The sequence below is a fragment of the Prenolepis imparis genome, unplaced genomic scaffold (assembly GCF_030444845.1).
Source record: "Prenolepis imparis isolate NDT839.2.m4 unplaced genomic scaffold, iyPreImpa1.0 SCAF_14, whole genome shotgun sequence".
NCBI lineage: Eukaryota > Metazoa > Arthropoda > Insecta > Hymenoptera > Formicidae > Prenolepis > Prenolepis imparis.
Genome location: NW_028141172.1, coordinates 6,124,687 through 6,140,178, shown reverse-complemented (window position 1 = coordinate 6,140,178; position 15,492 = coordinate 6,124,687). Strand labels below are relative to the sequence as shown.

General features: G+C 28.1%; 2 protein-coding genes across 4 annotated transcripts; one reads left to right on the top strand and one right to left on the bottom strand.

The window, feature by feature from the left end:
* Window positions 1–1,680: 1,680 nt before the first annotated feature.
* On the top strand, window positions 1,681–6,266 carry Polr3e (RNA polymerase III subunit E). Of its 2 annotated transcripts, none has more exons than XM_083054253.1 (8): window positions 1,681–1,835; window positions 2,277–2,521; window positions 3,197–3,390; window positions 3,533–3,702; window positions 4,106–4,289; window positions 5,049–5,242; window positions 5,329–5,492; window positions 5,596–6,266. In XM_083054253.1, the coding sequence occupies exons 1-8, from the start codon at window positions 1,794–1,796 to the stop codon at window positions 5,858–5,860; spliced, it is 1,458 nt and encodes a 485-aa protein (XP_082910379.1). In that variant the 5' UTR covers window positions 1,681–1,793; the 3' UTR covers window positions 5,861–6,266. The 2 variants fall into 2 exon arrangements, with proteins under 2 accessions (XP_082910379.1, XP_082910380.1); XM_083054254.1 differs by having other exon boundaries at window positions 1,711–1,848.
* A 1,098-nt stretch (window positions 6,267–7,364) lies between these two features.
* Window positions 7,365–15,080, bottom strand: LOC145945193 (cytochrome P450 4C1-like). Of its 2 annotated transcripts, XM_083054027.1 has the most exons (12): window positions 14,833–15,080; window positions 14,506–14,612; window positions 14,190–14,283; window positions 13,429–13,617; window positions 12,055–12,124; window positions 11,350–11,476; window positions 11,193–11,253; window positions 10,797–10,891; window positions 10,641–10,709; window positions 9,706–9,883; window positions 8,684–8,863; window positions 7,366–8,603 (listed from the first exon to the last, which is right to left on the bottom strand). In XM_083054027.1, the coding sequence occupies exons 1-12, from the start codon at window positions 14,999–15,001 to the stop codon at window positions 8,428–8,430; spliced, it is 1,515 nt and encodes a 504-aa protein (XP_082910153.1). In that variant the 5' UTR covers window positions 15,002–15,080; the 3' UTR covers window positions 7,366–8,427. The 2 variants fall into 2 exon arrangements, with proteins under 2 accessions (XP_082910156.1, XP_082910153.1); XM_083054030.1 differs by lacking the exon at window positions 13,429–13,617 and having other exon boundaries at window positions 7,365–8,603.
* Window positions 15,081–15,492: the final 412 nt, after the last annotated feature.

Here is a 15,492-nt window from a genome sequence, read left to right as displayed (position 1 = left end):
TATTTTTGTGTACAGGATAATTAATTAATTATCACGTATTAATAATCATTTTTAATAAAAAGAACTTATTTATATATGTATAAATACAAATATATTTGCGTATACATATATGTATACTTTTTCAAACTTTAAACGCGTTAACGTGCGTGTCTTTTATTTAGACTAATTTTTTTGAGTGCATATATGTATATTAAATCCTCAAGTACTTGATCAACTTTTGTTTTTGGAACTTATCGAAGATTTAATATCTCTCGAATATTTACTAATTCAATATTTCAACCTACGCTATATTAATGAAATAAATCTATATATATATTATATTATATTAAACGGACAACTACAAAATTTCTCTTTAGTATAACATTTATCAAATTTAATTATTTATATTCAATTTAACTTAATTAAATATAGTTAGGTTATACAGAGCTGTTTATAACTATTTGAGTAAAACAAATAATAACTATATAACCACTCGGTAGCAACCAAATAGAAAAAGAAGAAAAAAGACTCTTGAAGAAATTAATATTAATTTTGACAAATATGTTGAAGGAGCAAATTTGTGATTTTAAAAATGTTGAACGAGAAAAGTAATATATATTAACAAGAAAAAAAAAATATATATATATGATTAACATTTTGTCAGTTGTTTGCTTATGGAATTTAATTTTTTTGTCCTCTTTCAATTCTTTTTTTTTTTTTTTTTTTTTTGGCAAATTATTGTCCACCCATTATTTCTCAATTTGGTGCTGGTTTTCTTACATTTGAAATATATATATATATATATATATATATATATATATAAATGTTAATTAAATATCGCTCGGAGCTTAAATCGCATTTGAGTAAAATGACGAATGATGAATCATCCGGCTACAGATAAACTTGCTCGCGCGACAACGATAATATAAGGACTAGAGTCCTAAAACTCTAATAAGGATGACGCGCCGTACAATATTGAAAGGGTAGAACGGACAATTTTGCACGCGAAAAACGGAGAATCCTGCTCGCGGAAAACGGAAAATCTTGCTCGCGGAAAACGGAAAATCTTGCACGCGAAAAACGGAAAATCTTACTCGCGAATCACGGAAAATCTTGCTCGCGGAAAACGGAAAATCTTGCTCGCGAATCACGAAAAATCTTGCTCGCGAATTACGGAAAATCTTGCTCGCGAATCACGGAAAATCTTGCTCGCGGAAAACGGAAAATCTTGCTCGCGAATCACGGAAAATCTTGCTCGCGGAAAACGGAAAATCTTGCTCGCGAATCACGGAAAATCTTGCTCGCGAAAAACGGAAAATCTTGCTCGCGAATCACGGAAAATCTTGCTCGCGAATCACGGAAAATCTTGCTCGCGGAAAACGGAAAATCTTGCACGCGGAAAACGGAAAATCTTGCACGCGGAATATGAGAAATCTTGCACGCGGACATGAAGAATAGATTCTTCATGCACACGGATAACGGAAAATCTTGCGAATGAAGCGACAGCATGAAGCTAGGCTAGATATGCTTCAGACATGAAGATATGCGCTTTAGCGAGAATCTATCGAAGTCGCTTTGCGCGTGCGCGCAAAAGGAGCGACAGTTTGTCCACGTCGTCAATTGGTCAATTTTAACACGGAGTCGTCCGATTGGTTGGTCCGGTGAAAAAATTTCTACCACCGATCGCTAGTGTCGCTGTAGATAATTTCGAGTTAGGTTAGATTATTCGAAAGATTCCGGCGTGCATTCGTACATGACGGTGTGAGGTGTGTTAAAATTTTTTCGAAAAAATAATTTAATGAAAAACGACGAAGATGAATTCTGCGAAGATGGAAAACGATCCTGTCGTCAAAGAGGTCAGTTTATTTGGTAAATATTTAGTTTATCTTATTTTCAACATCGACATTAATCTTCGAATCTTTTGGGTTAGGGTTTCGCTGCTCTCGCGTGAGTAGTTTAAATTTAATTTTTATTAATTATCTCTTATCATATTATATGCGATAGAGATCACAAATCTACATGCATAACATTCTTAAAAATATTTATACATACTTTTCATATATGACATATTTGACGCGCATATTTAATGTTTTTTTTTTTTTTTTTCTTATTTCTCTTTTCTACGCTCTATTTTATTGTTTACGACGTTATATTGTTTACTTTATTTATTTCTCAGTCTCATCTTTATTCTGATTAAAATTTAATTAAGATTTTTTATCTTAGCACGCTCCTCGCATGAGATATCATGCATCTAATTTTTTTGTTTATGCGTAAATAATAAAAGCAATTTTTTTCAGATACCTGTGTTTTTGTCGAAGACTCTGGCGGATAAACTGTATCTTGTGCAGTATCCTGCGTATGTCACTGATGGCTACGCTAATGCTAGCATCTTAAAAACCTCTATCAAGCCTAAAAATAAGAAGATCAACATGGAGTTTGCAATAGACACGCTGAATGAACAGTCTTACGATAGCAGCATGGGGAAACAATTGGCTCTTATTGCTGATAAATCTAAAAAGGATGAAGATAAAATATTTGATAGGTATTTACAGGATTAAAAGATTTTGATTAACTGGTGGAAGAAGAATTTATAATTTGCAGCTAGTAATTTTTTCACTTTTCTAAAACTAAAAGCCAAATATAATAAACTTAAATCTATAGTTGGTTGCCACATAATTCTGTCATTAAAATAAGAAAAAAACTAAGGCCGGTATTCATAGGCCGATCTTATATTTAAGATTAGTCATTAGTCTTAAGTCTAGTCAGAGGATGACTTAAGATCCCATTCAACCAATCAAATGGCTGCGTAGCATCTCAAGCTCGGACTTAAGACGATCTTAAATATAAGATCGGACTATGAATACCGGCCTTAAAAAATTTACTTTAAAATATTATGTTTGTAACTAACTTATTGTTTAAAATTGAAAGAAATTTTTCTGTTATAAATTGTTTTATAACAGAGAATTGTCTGTTTTAAAAAGAGATAGTTATATACGTGAAAAATTTTTAAATTAAAAAGCTTTTAAAATTTTTTAAATGTATATTTTTGAAAAAATTATAATTGGATATTTTTACATAAAAATATAATTTAATATTTCTTTTTTATGATATTTTAAAGCTGTACTTGATATATTGAGAAACTGATAGAGTTTGATATATCTATATCTAAATAAATTGTATTAATTTTAAATTTATTAAAATTATCCTTTTTTTGTAGCGAATTGATGGACAAGATCGTATTGACTTCAGAACGAACAATGTCCGACTGCTCGAATTTAACAATTGGAGTCTTTCAGGACGATGAGCTACATATCACACCATTGAACGGGATGCTGCATATGAAATTACAGTGTGATCACCTGCATGAGAACGACAAGTGGGGCAAAGATGGGGCAAAAGGTACAGGAGAAGGTAAATGAAAATCTGCCTCTGTGAATTCATAAGCTAGAATTTATGTGTATCTATATAATCTGTGTTAAATCTCTAGAACACGGTACAAACGAACGAGAAATATAAATTTAATTTTAATAAATTTAATTGTCAAAAAATACAGACGGTGATAAGGACGAGGACGACGCGCCGGTACAAGTGACATTCGCCAAACATTTGCCAGATAATCTGAAGAGGATGCAAGAACAGTCTTTTCAACATCACACCAAGAAGAGTCAGGAGGAGCCTTGGATACACACGAATTACATACCGTTTTACCATACGCAAACTGAGGTAAATATTAATATATAATGACACTATAATATATTGTTATACTTTTTTTTGTATACTAGAATTTTATATATGAGATTGTATATAATTTTACATATAATTTTATATAATATATTTTATTTATGCATTAACAAAGACATGTTCTTTTTAATTTATAGAAATTTAGTAAATAATGTATAGTGCAAAGAAATAAATAAAGCATTGTAACGTGTACTTTATAAAATTCTAGTATACAAGAAATTAATACATCTATTACTATGCTCAAATTTTGATGAAAAATTTTCTTTTTCTTTTTATTTATTTTTTTTTAGATAATACAAAATTGTTTTCTTTAATGGTATTCATAAAATCAAAAATTTATTAAATCGAAATGATATTTAAGTTTGTTTACATTTAATTTTTATAGTTGACGCGGCTGGAGATGTTTTGTCCGTCAGACGAAACTGTGAACCTGAATTTAGTGTCGAAGAATTATCTGTCTCTATTGGTACCTGAGGAATGTAACTCGCGAGAGTATGATAATCAAGCAGATTTTCACACCATCACAACCTGGTCTCTGCTGGACCAACTCGGGATAATCATGAAACATGGTGAGGAAAACACTTTCTTCCTTTTTTTTCTATCAAATTTAAAGAAAAGAATAAATATAATTCCTTTTAAATGAAGAGATATTTTTTTTACAACTAACTCTTACATTTTATATATAAAATATATATTTACAATACATGTATATACAGGGTGTCCGGTAATAGTCACGCCAACCGTCGTGTGCAGATTCCTGGGATCATTTGGAGACGATTTTTCCTCAGCGAAAATGTCGAGGAAGGTCATTATTTTTTGCATGTTTTCAATTTTTGCCATCATGTATCTTTGTAACTAAGCCTTAAATTAAAATTCTATTAAAGTAAACTCTACCTAAAATTAACTGAAGAATGTGAATTTATTATTATTTTATTTCCACAAGGCTTAGTTTGCGAAAAACCCTTTATTTTCAATTGCTTATAACTCGAAAATTATTGGTGTCTCGACATTTTTGCTGAGGAAAAATCGTCTCCAAATGATCCCAGGAATCTGCACACGACGATTGACGTGACTATTACCGGACACCCTGTATATTTAATATCCATACATGTATATATAAAGATCCATGTATATATATGTTAAACAATAATTTATTGTAATATATTAATTTATATTTAGTATACAATTTTTCAAATATTACTAATATATATTGAATGTAATTTTTTCTACTTTATTTCAGCATAACTATTAATTTTTGATTAATAAATAGATTTTTATGACATACGAAAATTTGATAGAATAAGAAGAGTTGGTTTTTTCTTTTGCAGTAAAGGTTATATCCTTCACGATGTTATGCGAGTTTTTATCAGCGGAACATGATCCGAGAACAGTGCTGAAATATATGCAACAAGTGGCTGTGCTGGTGCAGGGTAATTGGGTCGTCAACAGTGAATTAATATATCCTAAGGATAGCGTCTCTGTGCAAAGTTCCGAGCTCATGTGCAAAGCTCGCGATTACATTGTGAGTGTCTAAAAACAGAAGATGCTTTTAATGAAATGCAATAGAGACTTCAAGAAGAGAAAAGATTAATTATACTTATTTTGCAGTTATTATTATTTACGGAGCACCAGTATCTCAAGCGAAACGCCGTCTTATCCTTTATTAAGTTGCCATCAGATGAAATCAATCAAATCTTTGCGGAAATCGGGATACACGAGCCGAAGAAGGGTTGGCGATTGAAACAGCCACCTAACTTGAACTTTTGCAACACGTAATTATCTCATTGACTCCTTAATATTTTCTCCTAAAATATCTTAAACGTTTCTCGACATAGCTAGAAGTGTTCACGCTCATCGTTCTTATTTGTATCCTAGATATCCCGATATTGCCCAACGGCAGGAGATGGTCTGGGACGCGAAGCGAAAGCACCTGCGCGAAACGATGGATGCGTACAATCAGCCACCGCAGCGTCAGCGTCGCAAGTCGAATCGGGAGTCGTTAGGTTCGGAAAACGAAGAGAGGAACGTCGGTCGCGGCCGCAAGTCGCTCAGGGACTCGTCTCTGTCGGACAACGATGGCGAGTCCGTCAAGCACAAGAAGGGCGGTCGTTCTAGGAAAGTATCGGAGACCACCACGTGACCAAAACCGATGCGTTGAGGCGACTTGAAAGCTTCTATGCTGTGGCATTGACGAATAGCGAAATGTCTCCGCAGGCCGTGCCGGAAAGACGATTTCTGGAAGGCGAAGCTTATGTTTTAGCAATGATGATTATTAGTTCATCACATGTATAAATACATATAGTACACATCATAGCATATTACACTATATTTATTAACATATGTAACATGCAGTACAGATAAACAGTCGATGTATATCCGTCTGATATATAATATCATAAGCGCCCTTATAACTTTTCTAGGGGGGGCAGGGTGTACATATACTCAGGTGTGCGTGTGCGTGCGTGTGTGTGTGTGTGTGTGTGTGTGTACATGGTGTACACGTGTGATACACACACACCATTTTTGTTCAAGTTGTGAAGGACAAAGGATTAAAAAATAAGATACATAACACCTATTGTTGGCTCGTACAGGCACTATTCACTATTTCGATATATATTTATATAAATTTCAAACAAAAAATTATTTGGTTGACAATTATAAAATCATTCCAAATTGAAAAAATTAAAATATTAAAATCCAAGGGGGAGCATACGCCCCTCTTTGCCCCCCCCCCCCCATGGGCGCCCATGTATAATATACAGCATGCCTAAGTATGAAGCATTAAGCAATGCACTGTGTTTCTGTACAATGCTTTCTGCTCTCTATTATGAGATACAGACACTTCAATTAGATAGTAATTAATAATTTTATATTTTATTGACGAATAGCAAGTGAGAAAACGATGGATATCTTTTTTTTTTTATATTACTCGTAGAATCGTTATTGTGATATTCAGTAACAAAATACATATTATATACATTTTATTATGATAATACTAATATACTAAATTAATTCGAGCGTTTATTATGTCTTAATTCTTATTGAAATATTGAATTTGAATATCATAATGACAATCATAATAGCAATATGAAAAAAATACATTGTTTACTCAGCCTGCTATCCGAGTCAACGCATATTTATAATTACGCCTTCCAATTGTATGATATAAACACATTTTATAGATAGCTATTTAATTACATATTGTTGATAGCTGAGAAAATGACTGATTTGTTTGTTTGTTTTTATATTGCTAGTGCTTTATTATGATATTCGAATTAAATAAGAATTAAGAAACGATGAGCACTTATTTTAGTTCCGTATATTAATTATATTCATAATAAAGTGTATATGATATGTACTTTGTTGCTATATTAACACCTCCGTTAATTGAAAAGAAATAAAAAGAAAGAAAAAAGAAAAAAAACCAGGTTTATTATGTGTATGCTTTGTTAAAGATTTGAAAAAAATTATTATTTATAAGATTTTAGATAATTTTTAACTAAAATCCAGACGAAAAATGCTTAAATTCTTGAAAACACTTTAATCTTGTTTATCATTCAAAATTTTATTACAAAATTTTTAAAGGCATAGATTAATGTAATTTACAATTATATATATTTATTTTATTTTACATTTTTTATATTACATTAATATATATAGTTAATTAAGAACATTATACTATTAGGTTGGCCAAAAAGTCATTGCATTTTTTTTTATGTAAATCCAATCGTACAACTTCCACATGGTGAGCTCTGGGTGAAGCTGACGTCGGTGGTAATTTTAGAAATGATATGCAACTTTACATTTTCTCATTTTTATATTAAAGCAGTTAAAAGATTATGTTAGAAAGTGGAGAAGAGATTTTTCTGTCAGATTTTATTTTTTTTGTCAAAGTAAATCAAGTTCTTTTAACATATTGTACGCATCGATCATTTTGAACACGGGTCACTTTAAAGAAATTATTACAGCAAGTCTGTGTTTTTTTTGTCAAGGTTGGGGTACTAAGAGACAAAAAAATTACAGTCGATAAAATTTTTTTAGTTACCTCGCGTATTTTTTTCGAAGTTTCAACAAACAAAAAAGAGAAAACTCGCGAATTTTTTCGTTATTTTCATCTATTTGTAAAAAAATTCACGAGTTAAAAAAAATTTGCCCACTATATATCATATACTATATAGAGATAGAGCGAAGATTCAGCTTTAAAGAATCCAGTTTTAAAATTGTTATACGATAATTTTTAACGGAGTTATGAACGATCAATTGTGAAAATTGTGAAAGTGAAAATTACCATTGTCTCTTCAATTCTCGATAAAATTTTTTTTGGTAAAGAAAAATCGAAATTTAAATTTTTAAAAACGATTTTGCAGGGAAAACTTCAGACTTTAATGCGAAAATATCAAAAAATGTTTTCAAATCTTTTTGTGCATGCGACACGTCTACAAAATAAGAAGAAAATTTTTTATTTCGTTAAATTCATTGTTTTCTGTATGTAAAAAATATCAGAATTGAAGAAAATGAAAAACAGCTGTGACTTTTCGAAAGTAGAGATTTCACAAGGTTTGAATCCCTTTTTTTAAATTTAAATTCTCATTTTTTAAAACAAAGTTACAGCTATTTAAAATTTACCTATTTTTTAGACAATTTTTTTTTATCCCTTAATTATTGGGCGGAGTGTATTTTGTAATATATTCGTACATATTATATTCTTTATGATATAAAATTCCGCCTTTCAATTTTGACTTTCAGAGGCTCAGTAGGAGACAGTAGAACTTCAAACTTTAAATTTATCTTATCAATCGTGATACTTTTATCCACTTTAAACACAAATGTTCGTATCAAAGTCGCTAGTATAACTTTCATGGAAATCATCGCATACTTCATACCTGAAAGAATTTGTCATAATTAGAGGTAAAATAGAGAAATTTTATAAAAAATGTATTATATATAATTTATTCGTGCCTACCTATGCAACTTCTAGGCCCATTACTAAAAGGTATAAAATAATCCGAATAAGAATTTTTCAATCTTTCTGGAAGAAATCTATCCGGATCAAACGTTAATGGATTTGGCCAATACTTTTTATTTCGGAGCACTTTTCCCAGTGCTATGATAATATCAGCATCTTTCGGCAAAATAATCTCTCCTATAAAACATAAATCTCTTTGTGTAATTAGGCGTTTTTAATGTAATAATATACATATAATAGCAATAGAATCCAGATTAATAATCTATGTTTAATTCTACAAGACAAACGTATTTGGTCTACAAAATGATATTTCTTGGCAGAAATTGTAATGACATTTTTAAATCCATTTAATCCATTTCTTTTGCTATATCTTTAAAGCATTTTTTATTTTGGTGTTTTTTTTTCTATAAAATACTCGACTATAGTTTCTGTTAAATATCTATTCAAAATTCAAACTAAGATGTTTCACTTTAATTTGCTTGTAATAATTCATGATTAGGAAAATTGATAAAAAATATCGTCCTGTTTACTAAATGCATCTGTTATAGGATGTTTTTTCTGTTTTTCGTTCTATTTTTCTTACAATTAGTTTAATGCACATTTTCTTGCAACAAAATTGCAAAAAAATTATTTTTTATAATAAAATATAAAAGCTCTGCCCGAATTAATTCGAACTTGCACAATTCTGGAAAAAGCTTTGATATTAAGTATATTTTTTTCTCTATAAAATACTCGAATATATATAGGTTCTGTTAAATATCTATTTAAAATTAAAACTGACAATAAGATGTTTTATTATCAATATTCTTTTAATTTGCTTGTAATTCACGATTAGGAAAAATTGATAAAAAAAATATAGTTCTTTTTTAGTAATCCTGCACCTATTACGTTTTTTCTGTTTTCGTTTTTCTTGGTTTAATTATATATTGGTTTAATTACGAGGAAATTGCGATTTTTAGTAAATAATGTATTGCAAATTATATACATGAATTGTGTATGTGCATTATTTATGAACAAACCCATTTTTAAATCTTCTGTTAGTCGTCGTGCGATTATAGGTACCACAGGGAATAATCGCATCGTTTCCTTAATAACGCGATCCAAATAATCCATCTGCTGTAGATCCTCATTTTTTATTGGTGCGGACCTGGGATTTTCCACGCCGTAAATCCCCAACAATTCCTTATATGCTTTTTCCTTTTTATGGAAATAAGTGCCAATAAATGTACGCAATATATAATAGAATAGAGCCTCAAAACAAAGGCATGTAATTATATCTTCTCATTTTGACGAGATCAAAAAATATTTCAAGCATAATTTTTTCGAAGAACGAAATAATGAACTATCATATATATGGTCTAAGGAAAATTTTCTTTTCAACATCACTTATGTACGTAAAAAAAATTAATTTTGGCCATATTTACGAATTCATTAAAAAAAAAATTTAAAAAGAATTTTTAAAAATTTCTTTACAATTTTTTTTCTGATTAAAATATTAAGATTCATAATTATTGTACACTTTATGTCAATAAGTGATATTAATATCAAAATTTTATTTACTTTTGTTATATTTTAATATAAAAAATATTTAAAAATATTAAATTGTATATAATTTGGCTTTGTGTGTGTGTAGCGTTTTAAAAAATAATAAAAATTGTAACTCGTTTTATTTTTATAAAGTAATTTTTCTTATCTCTTTTATACATGTAATAATTATGTAATAATTACATATACATAAACCATATTAAATATTTAAGTTCTATATGCTATTTATTTGAGCAAGTTATTTACCTGAATAATTTGTGTCAAATTCTTTTTTTTATTAATACTTAAAATAAATCTTCAATATTTTAAAACTCTATCAGTTTATAGAATACATGATTTATGAAGCGAGCGATAAATTAATCACCTTTGAATGAATTTATCGAATGTATATACATATATGTATACATACTTGTATCTCCGGGAAGTTCGCTAACATAAAGGTCGCAAAATTCATCGTAATGGCGATTGTGTCGCTGGCCTAAAAATAAATTTAATACAAATTTTTAATACAAATTTTATTTTTTACTTATGAATATAAACATACGTATAGAGACATCGTACATACCCCTACTAACATCGTAAGCACGTTATCGTAAATATTCTCTTGCGTGAATGTTTCTTCGTGAAATTTTTCCAAGAGCATATCGCAAATTGTCCTGTCTATATTTACAGAAAAGAATATAATATAGTATATCAATTACTTCCCTAGAAGATGTGTGTGTGTGCAAAAAAAACTATATAACTATACTTTTTATTTTTAAAAAGATTAATATTCAAGGTAAAAAAAGAAAGAAAAAATTATCAGTAAATGAAGGTTGCTTTAGCACGTTTTATAACTATAGCTTTAGATAAAATTTATTTTACTGCCACATGGCAAGTATTGATAAATAATATCGTAATAATATATAATATCACACAAAGAGACCGAAATGTGCGAAGAAAAAAATATTAACGAACTTACGAGTTATTTTATTCTCATCAGTCTCCGATTTATTTAATGCATATTGTCGCTGCTGTATCATCTGTATAACAATTAGTTATAAAATAAAAAACTTTTTCATGTGTTTTTCATGGGGGCTAATATGTAAATTTAAATATTAAATATATGTACAGAATACCTCATTCACGAAAGAATATATGAAGTTCAAATCCTTTTGCTGTTCACGTCCGAAACCAGTGAGATTATATATAACATTAGGATACAAGAATATATTCTTTAATCTGCGGCTTAAACTTCTTTTGCATCTGAAATGTTCTTCTTTTAAATTTGAAATTTATCATATATAAAAATGTGTATTAAACTAATTGCAATAATTAAGTTTCTCGCATATAATTCAGAAAAGAGATATTTTCTCCTTTTCTTTATAATGTTTAATCCAAAATATTTATTTATAATAAAAACTTTAATTTAAAATATATTAAGATTAATATAGACATTAAGATTGATATATTTAAAAGTATAATACATATATTTAAAAGTTTAATAATTATAAAAATTATATATATAATTTAATAATATATAATAAATTAATAATAATTATACATTGTTGCGCCCTTTGTCTTTCATCTCTGCGAGAATATATGACTCACAAACGCAAAAATATATAAATATAATAATATATAATTTTTATATAATTTTTTAAAATAATTTTATATAATTTAATATATAATAAATTATATATAAAAAATTCTCTTAAAAATCCTATTTCTTATGAAAATATATATGTAAAAGAAAATCTTTTTTTTTAAATAAATCTATTTATAGGTATATACGTCAATTATTAGATTTTAAAATTATAATTACAAGGAAACTATATTTTTACCTTATTATTGTTTTACAGATTTGACTGATTTTGTCTGATCGTAAATCCCATTTGACGCCAATTATAGTATCTTTACAATTCCGCATGAAAAAACAAACTTGTTATTTCAAATTTTAACTATGCATTATAGGTATATGGTTAATTTATATATAATTATATGTATATGTTTATATTTGATTATATTTATAATATAAACTTATTTCTCGGCCATTAACATCTAAAATTATAGCTAAAAATGATATATAAATAATAGAAAATAAAATAATATATATAATATAAAAGAAAATTAACAAACTTAATTAAATTTTTGGTTACAAAAAATTAATACAGAGTTATATCCATAATTGTACATGTTAAAATTACAAACAAAACCGTCCACAAATATTACATTACCGAGAAATATTTTTTAATGCATTCAATACATATATAAGATTCTAAATTCTTATTTTAAGTTAATCTTGAAACACTTTGTATTAGCAATGTATATATGTATATATCTACTATAAATATAAATGTATACATACACACACACATATATTCCTTGCAATATATTTCGTGGATCTCATCATTAAATAATTAAAGCTTATTTTAGATCTCTAATTTGTTACATAAAATTTGATACAGAATTTTATTGTATTTATGATTTTATCGCGTGTAATATAACAAACATTTCAACTAATATATTACAAAATTTATATTCGAATATACATATACACATACATGTATATGTATATTAAGATATGTGACCTAAAATTCTACTTTGAATTTTATCGCAAATTATCGACCGTGTAAAGTGAACTTCAGAAAACAATATTTTTCGAGGCGATAAAAAAATTAACACTTTTACGCTGTAAAAAACCACGATCTATAATTCACGATTTAAGATAAAATTCTAATTATAATTTTATGTATCACATGTGTCATATCTTAATGTATATGTGTATTCTGATATGTATTTTGTATATGTTGTAAAATTTTCAACAGTTCTTCAAATGTTTTCTATATTACACACGACACGTAAAATAATATTTGGTTTTAAATTTTGTCGCGAATTATAGATCATCTAAATGATCTAAAATAGATTCGAGCTTTGTGCGAATTTTCAATTATAATCAACAAATTTAATAGATATGATACTCTGTTACGATAAATTATTGCACATTTTTGTATACAATATTTCTTTAAAATATTAATTTTTAACTAATTCTTCAATAGTAATATTATTTAATCTTTAACATATATTTTGCATCTTTCTTTCTCTTTTAGAGCTTCTAATTTTTTTTATATTTTTATAATTTTGTGTTTTTTGTAAGATGTCTTTTATAATATGCGGTAATAATTAAAAAAAAGATTAAAAATTATATTTGGCCTTACCACATGCAATTGTCATAGTGCACTGGAATATAGGTTCAAATAATTCAATCTCACTTCCATTTAATTCGATTTTTTCCAATTTGTCCGTAAATATTAAAGAGTGTTCGACAAATATATCAAAAAAGTTTCGTAACATATTTGAATTGAAGCCTGAGACTAATATTTTTCGATTCTTAAGCCATATAGATGCTAAAATAAATATTACAACAAAATTATATAAAGAAGGAATAAAAATATAACACTATATTTTTATTCCTTGTTCTGAAAAATATAGGTTTAGTTTCAAAAAAATCGTAACTCGGTCAAAAAAATCATAGGAAAGTAAAAAAAAGCATTTGTAGGCAAAACATTGTAGTTTATGGAACTTGAGTTGGATTTATCGAGAGAAATTTTTTTATCGAGCTGCTAAGTGTCAAAAATACGTAATTTTAAGAAACAAAATAATGTGTCCTTTTTTAAAGCACAGAACAAGAAAGATAACAAAATTTTTTAAAACCATCAATAGCGCGTTAAAGTTAAAACTTCAAGCTTCATAATGCTTTTTTAATTTTTTCTCTATACGATAATTTTTTGCTAAGTTTCAGCGATTTGAAAATAGTCCAATTTTTAGGGTATGAAAAGTTTTCCCTATTTCTTTTTTGAATAATGTATGATTTTTAAATCCTATATATATAAATTGTTTATAACTACTTTATTATGTAAATTAAATGATTAAAAATAATTTAACTTAAGCTCGACTTTTAAAAATATATGTATCTTACCTGGAGACGTTAGCAATGATGCCTTACCAAGTACTGGTTCAATAAATTTATATAATACACTCTTATTCAAGCAATTGCTATTTTGTAGGATAGCCTATAACGTACCATACAAATTTATTAATATCTCTATTGCCTATTTATTTTGATATTATTTTAACATAGACCTCCAACAAAAAATTACTTCAGTTAAATCAGAAATATTATAAATCGTAATAATTGTAAAATTATAGAAAATTATCATATATGTATAAAAGAAATTTTTTATATACATATGTATGTATATATTATTGAACGTTTATAAGAGCTGTTTCTCTACCTTTATTTGATCCGGCTCGTATATTACAATAAATAACTTGTTGCCCATCCAAACTTGAAACGGGGACGAATAATTTTTCACAAGCTTAACTAGAGAACCCAGAATTTCTAAAAAAAAAAATTTTTTTTAAGTTTAGAAAAATATATTTGCACAAATACGCTTCGTCTATACTTCATTATAATATAATATAAATTAATTTTTTATTCCAAAGTACCAAAACTTTAAGAAATTTTAAGATGCCGATTTCTTTAGTTATTTTTTTTTTAAGTAAATAAATTAACTTTTTTAATAAATTTTGTATAAATTAATTATATTGTCTCTCATTACTATCAGGATTTCTCCGTACGAAATAGAAGGCGCTTCCGACAAGCGGCAATGCTTTTGGACCGGGCAGGGTTTTCACCATTTTGACGGAAACCGACCGACGAAAATGACAGACGAGATAAATTATGGCGATCCACGCGAGAGTCATTAACATAACACTTTCGAATGCCATTATGTATATACTTGGTACTGACAAACGAACGTATCGACACGTTATTTTGCACTAATGTTACTAGCTCGTGTGTAAGCAACATTGTCGCTTTTATCTGAGTCTTTCCCACCCAGTGAATAATATATTTACGCAATAATCGAGCGACGCGGTCAAGTACGTAATCGTCAGACATATAAAGAGCGATCGGTGATAATGTATCACATCTATTAGATTGAGACTTACTTTTTAAGATATATATATGATTAAGATAATATTATATATATATTTATAATATAAGATATATATGTTTGACCAGTTTTACTTCAGTTCACGCTTTCACGCTGGAAACTTTATCACTTTGATTTGAAGCTTCGACACAGATGATATAAGATAATATATATATTATTGTATATACAGGATGTTCTCCATTTTAATCTTATCAGACAAATATCTCGAAACAACGGGGTTTTTAGAAAAAAAATGTATTAGGCAAAAGTTGTAAAGTTTCGAAG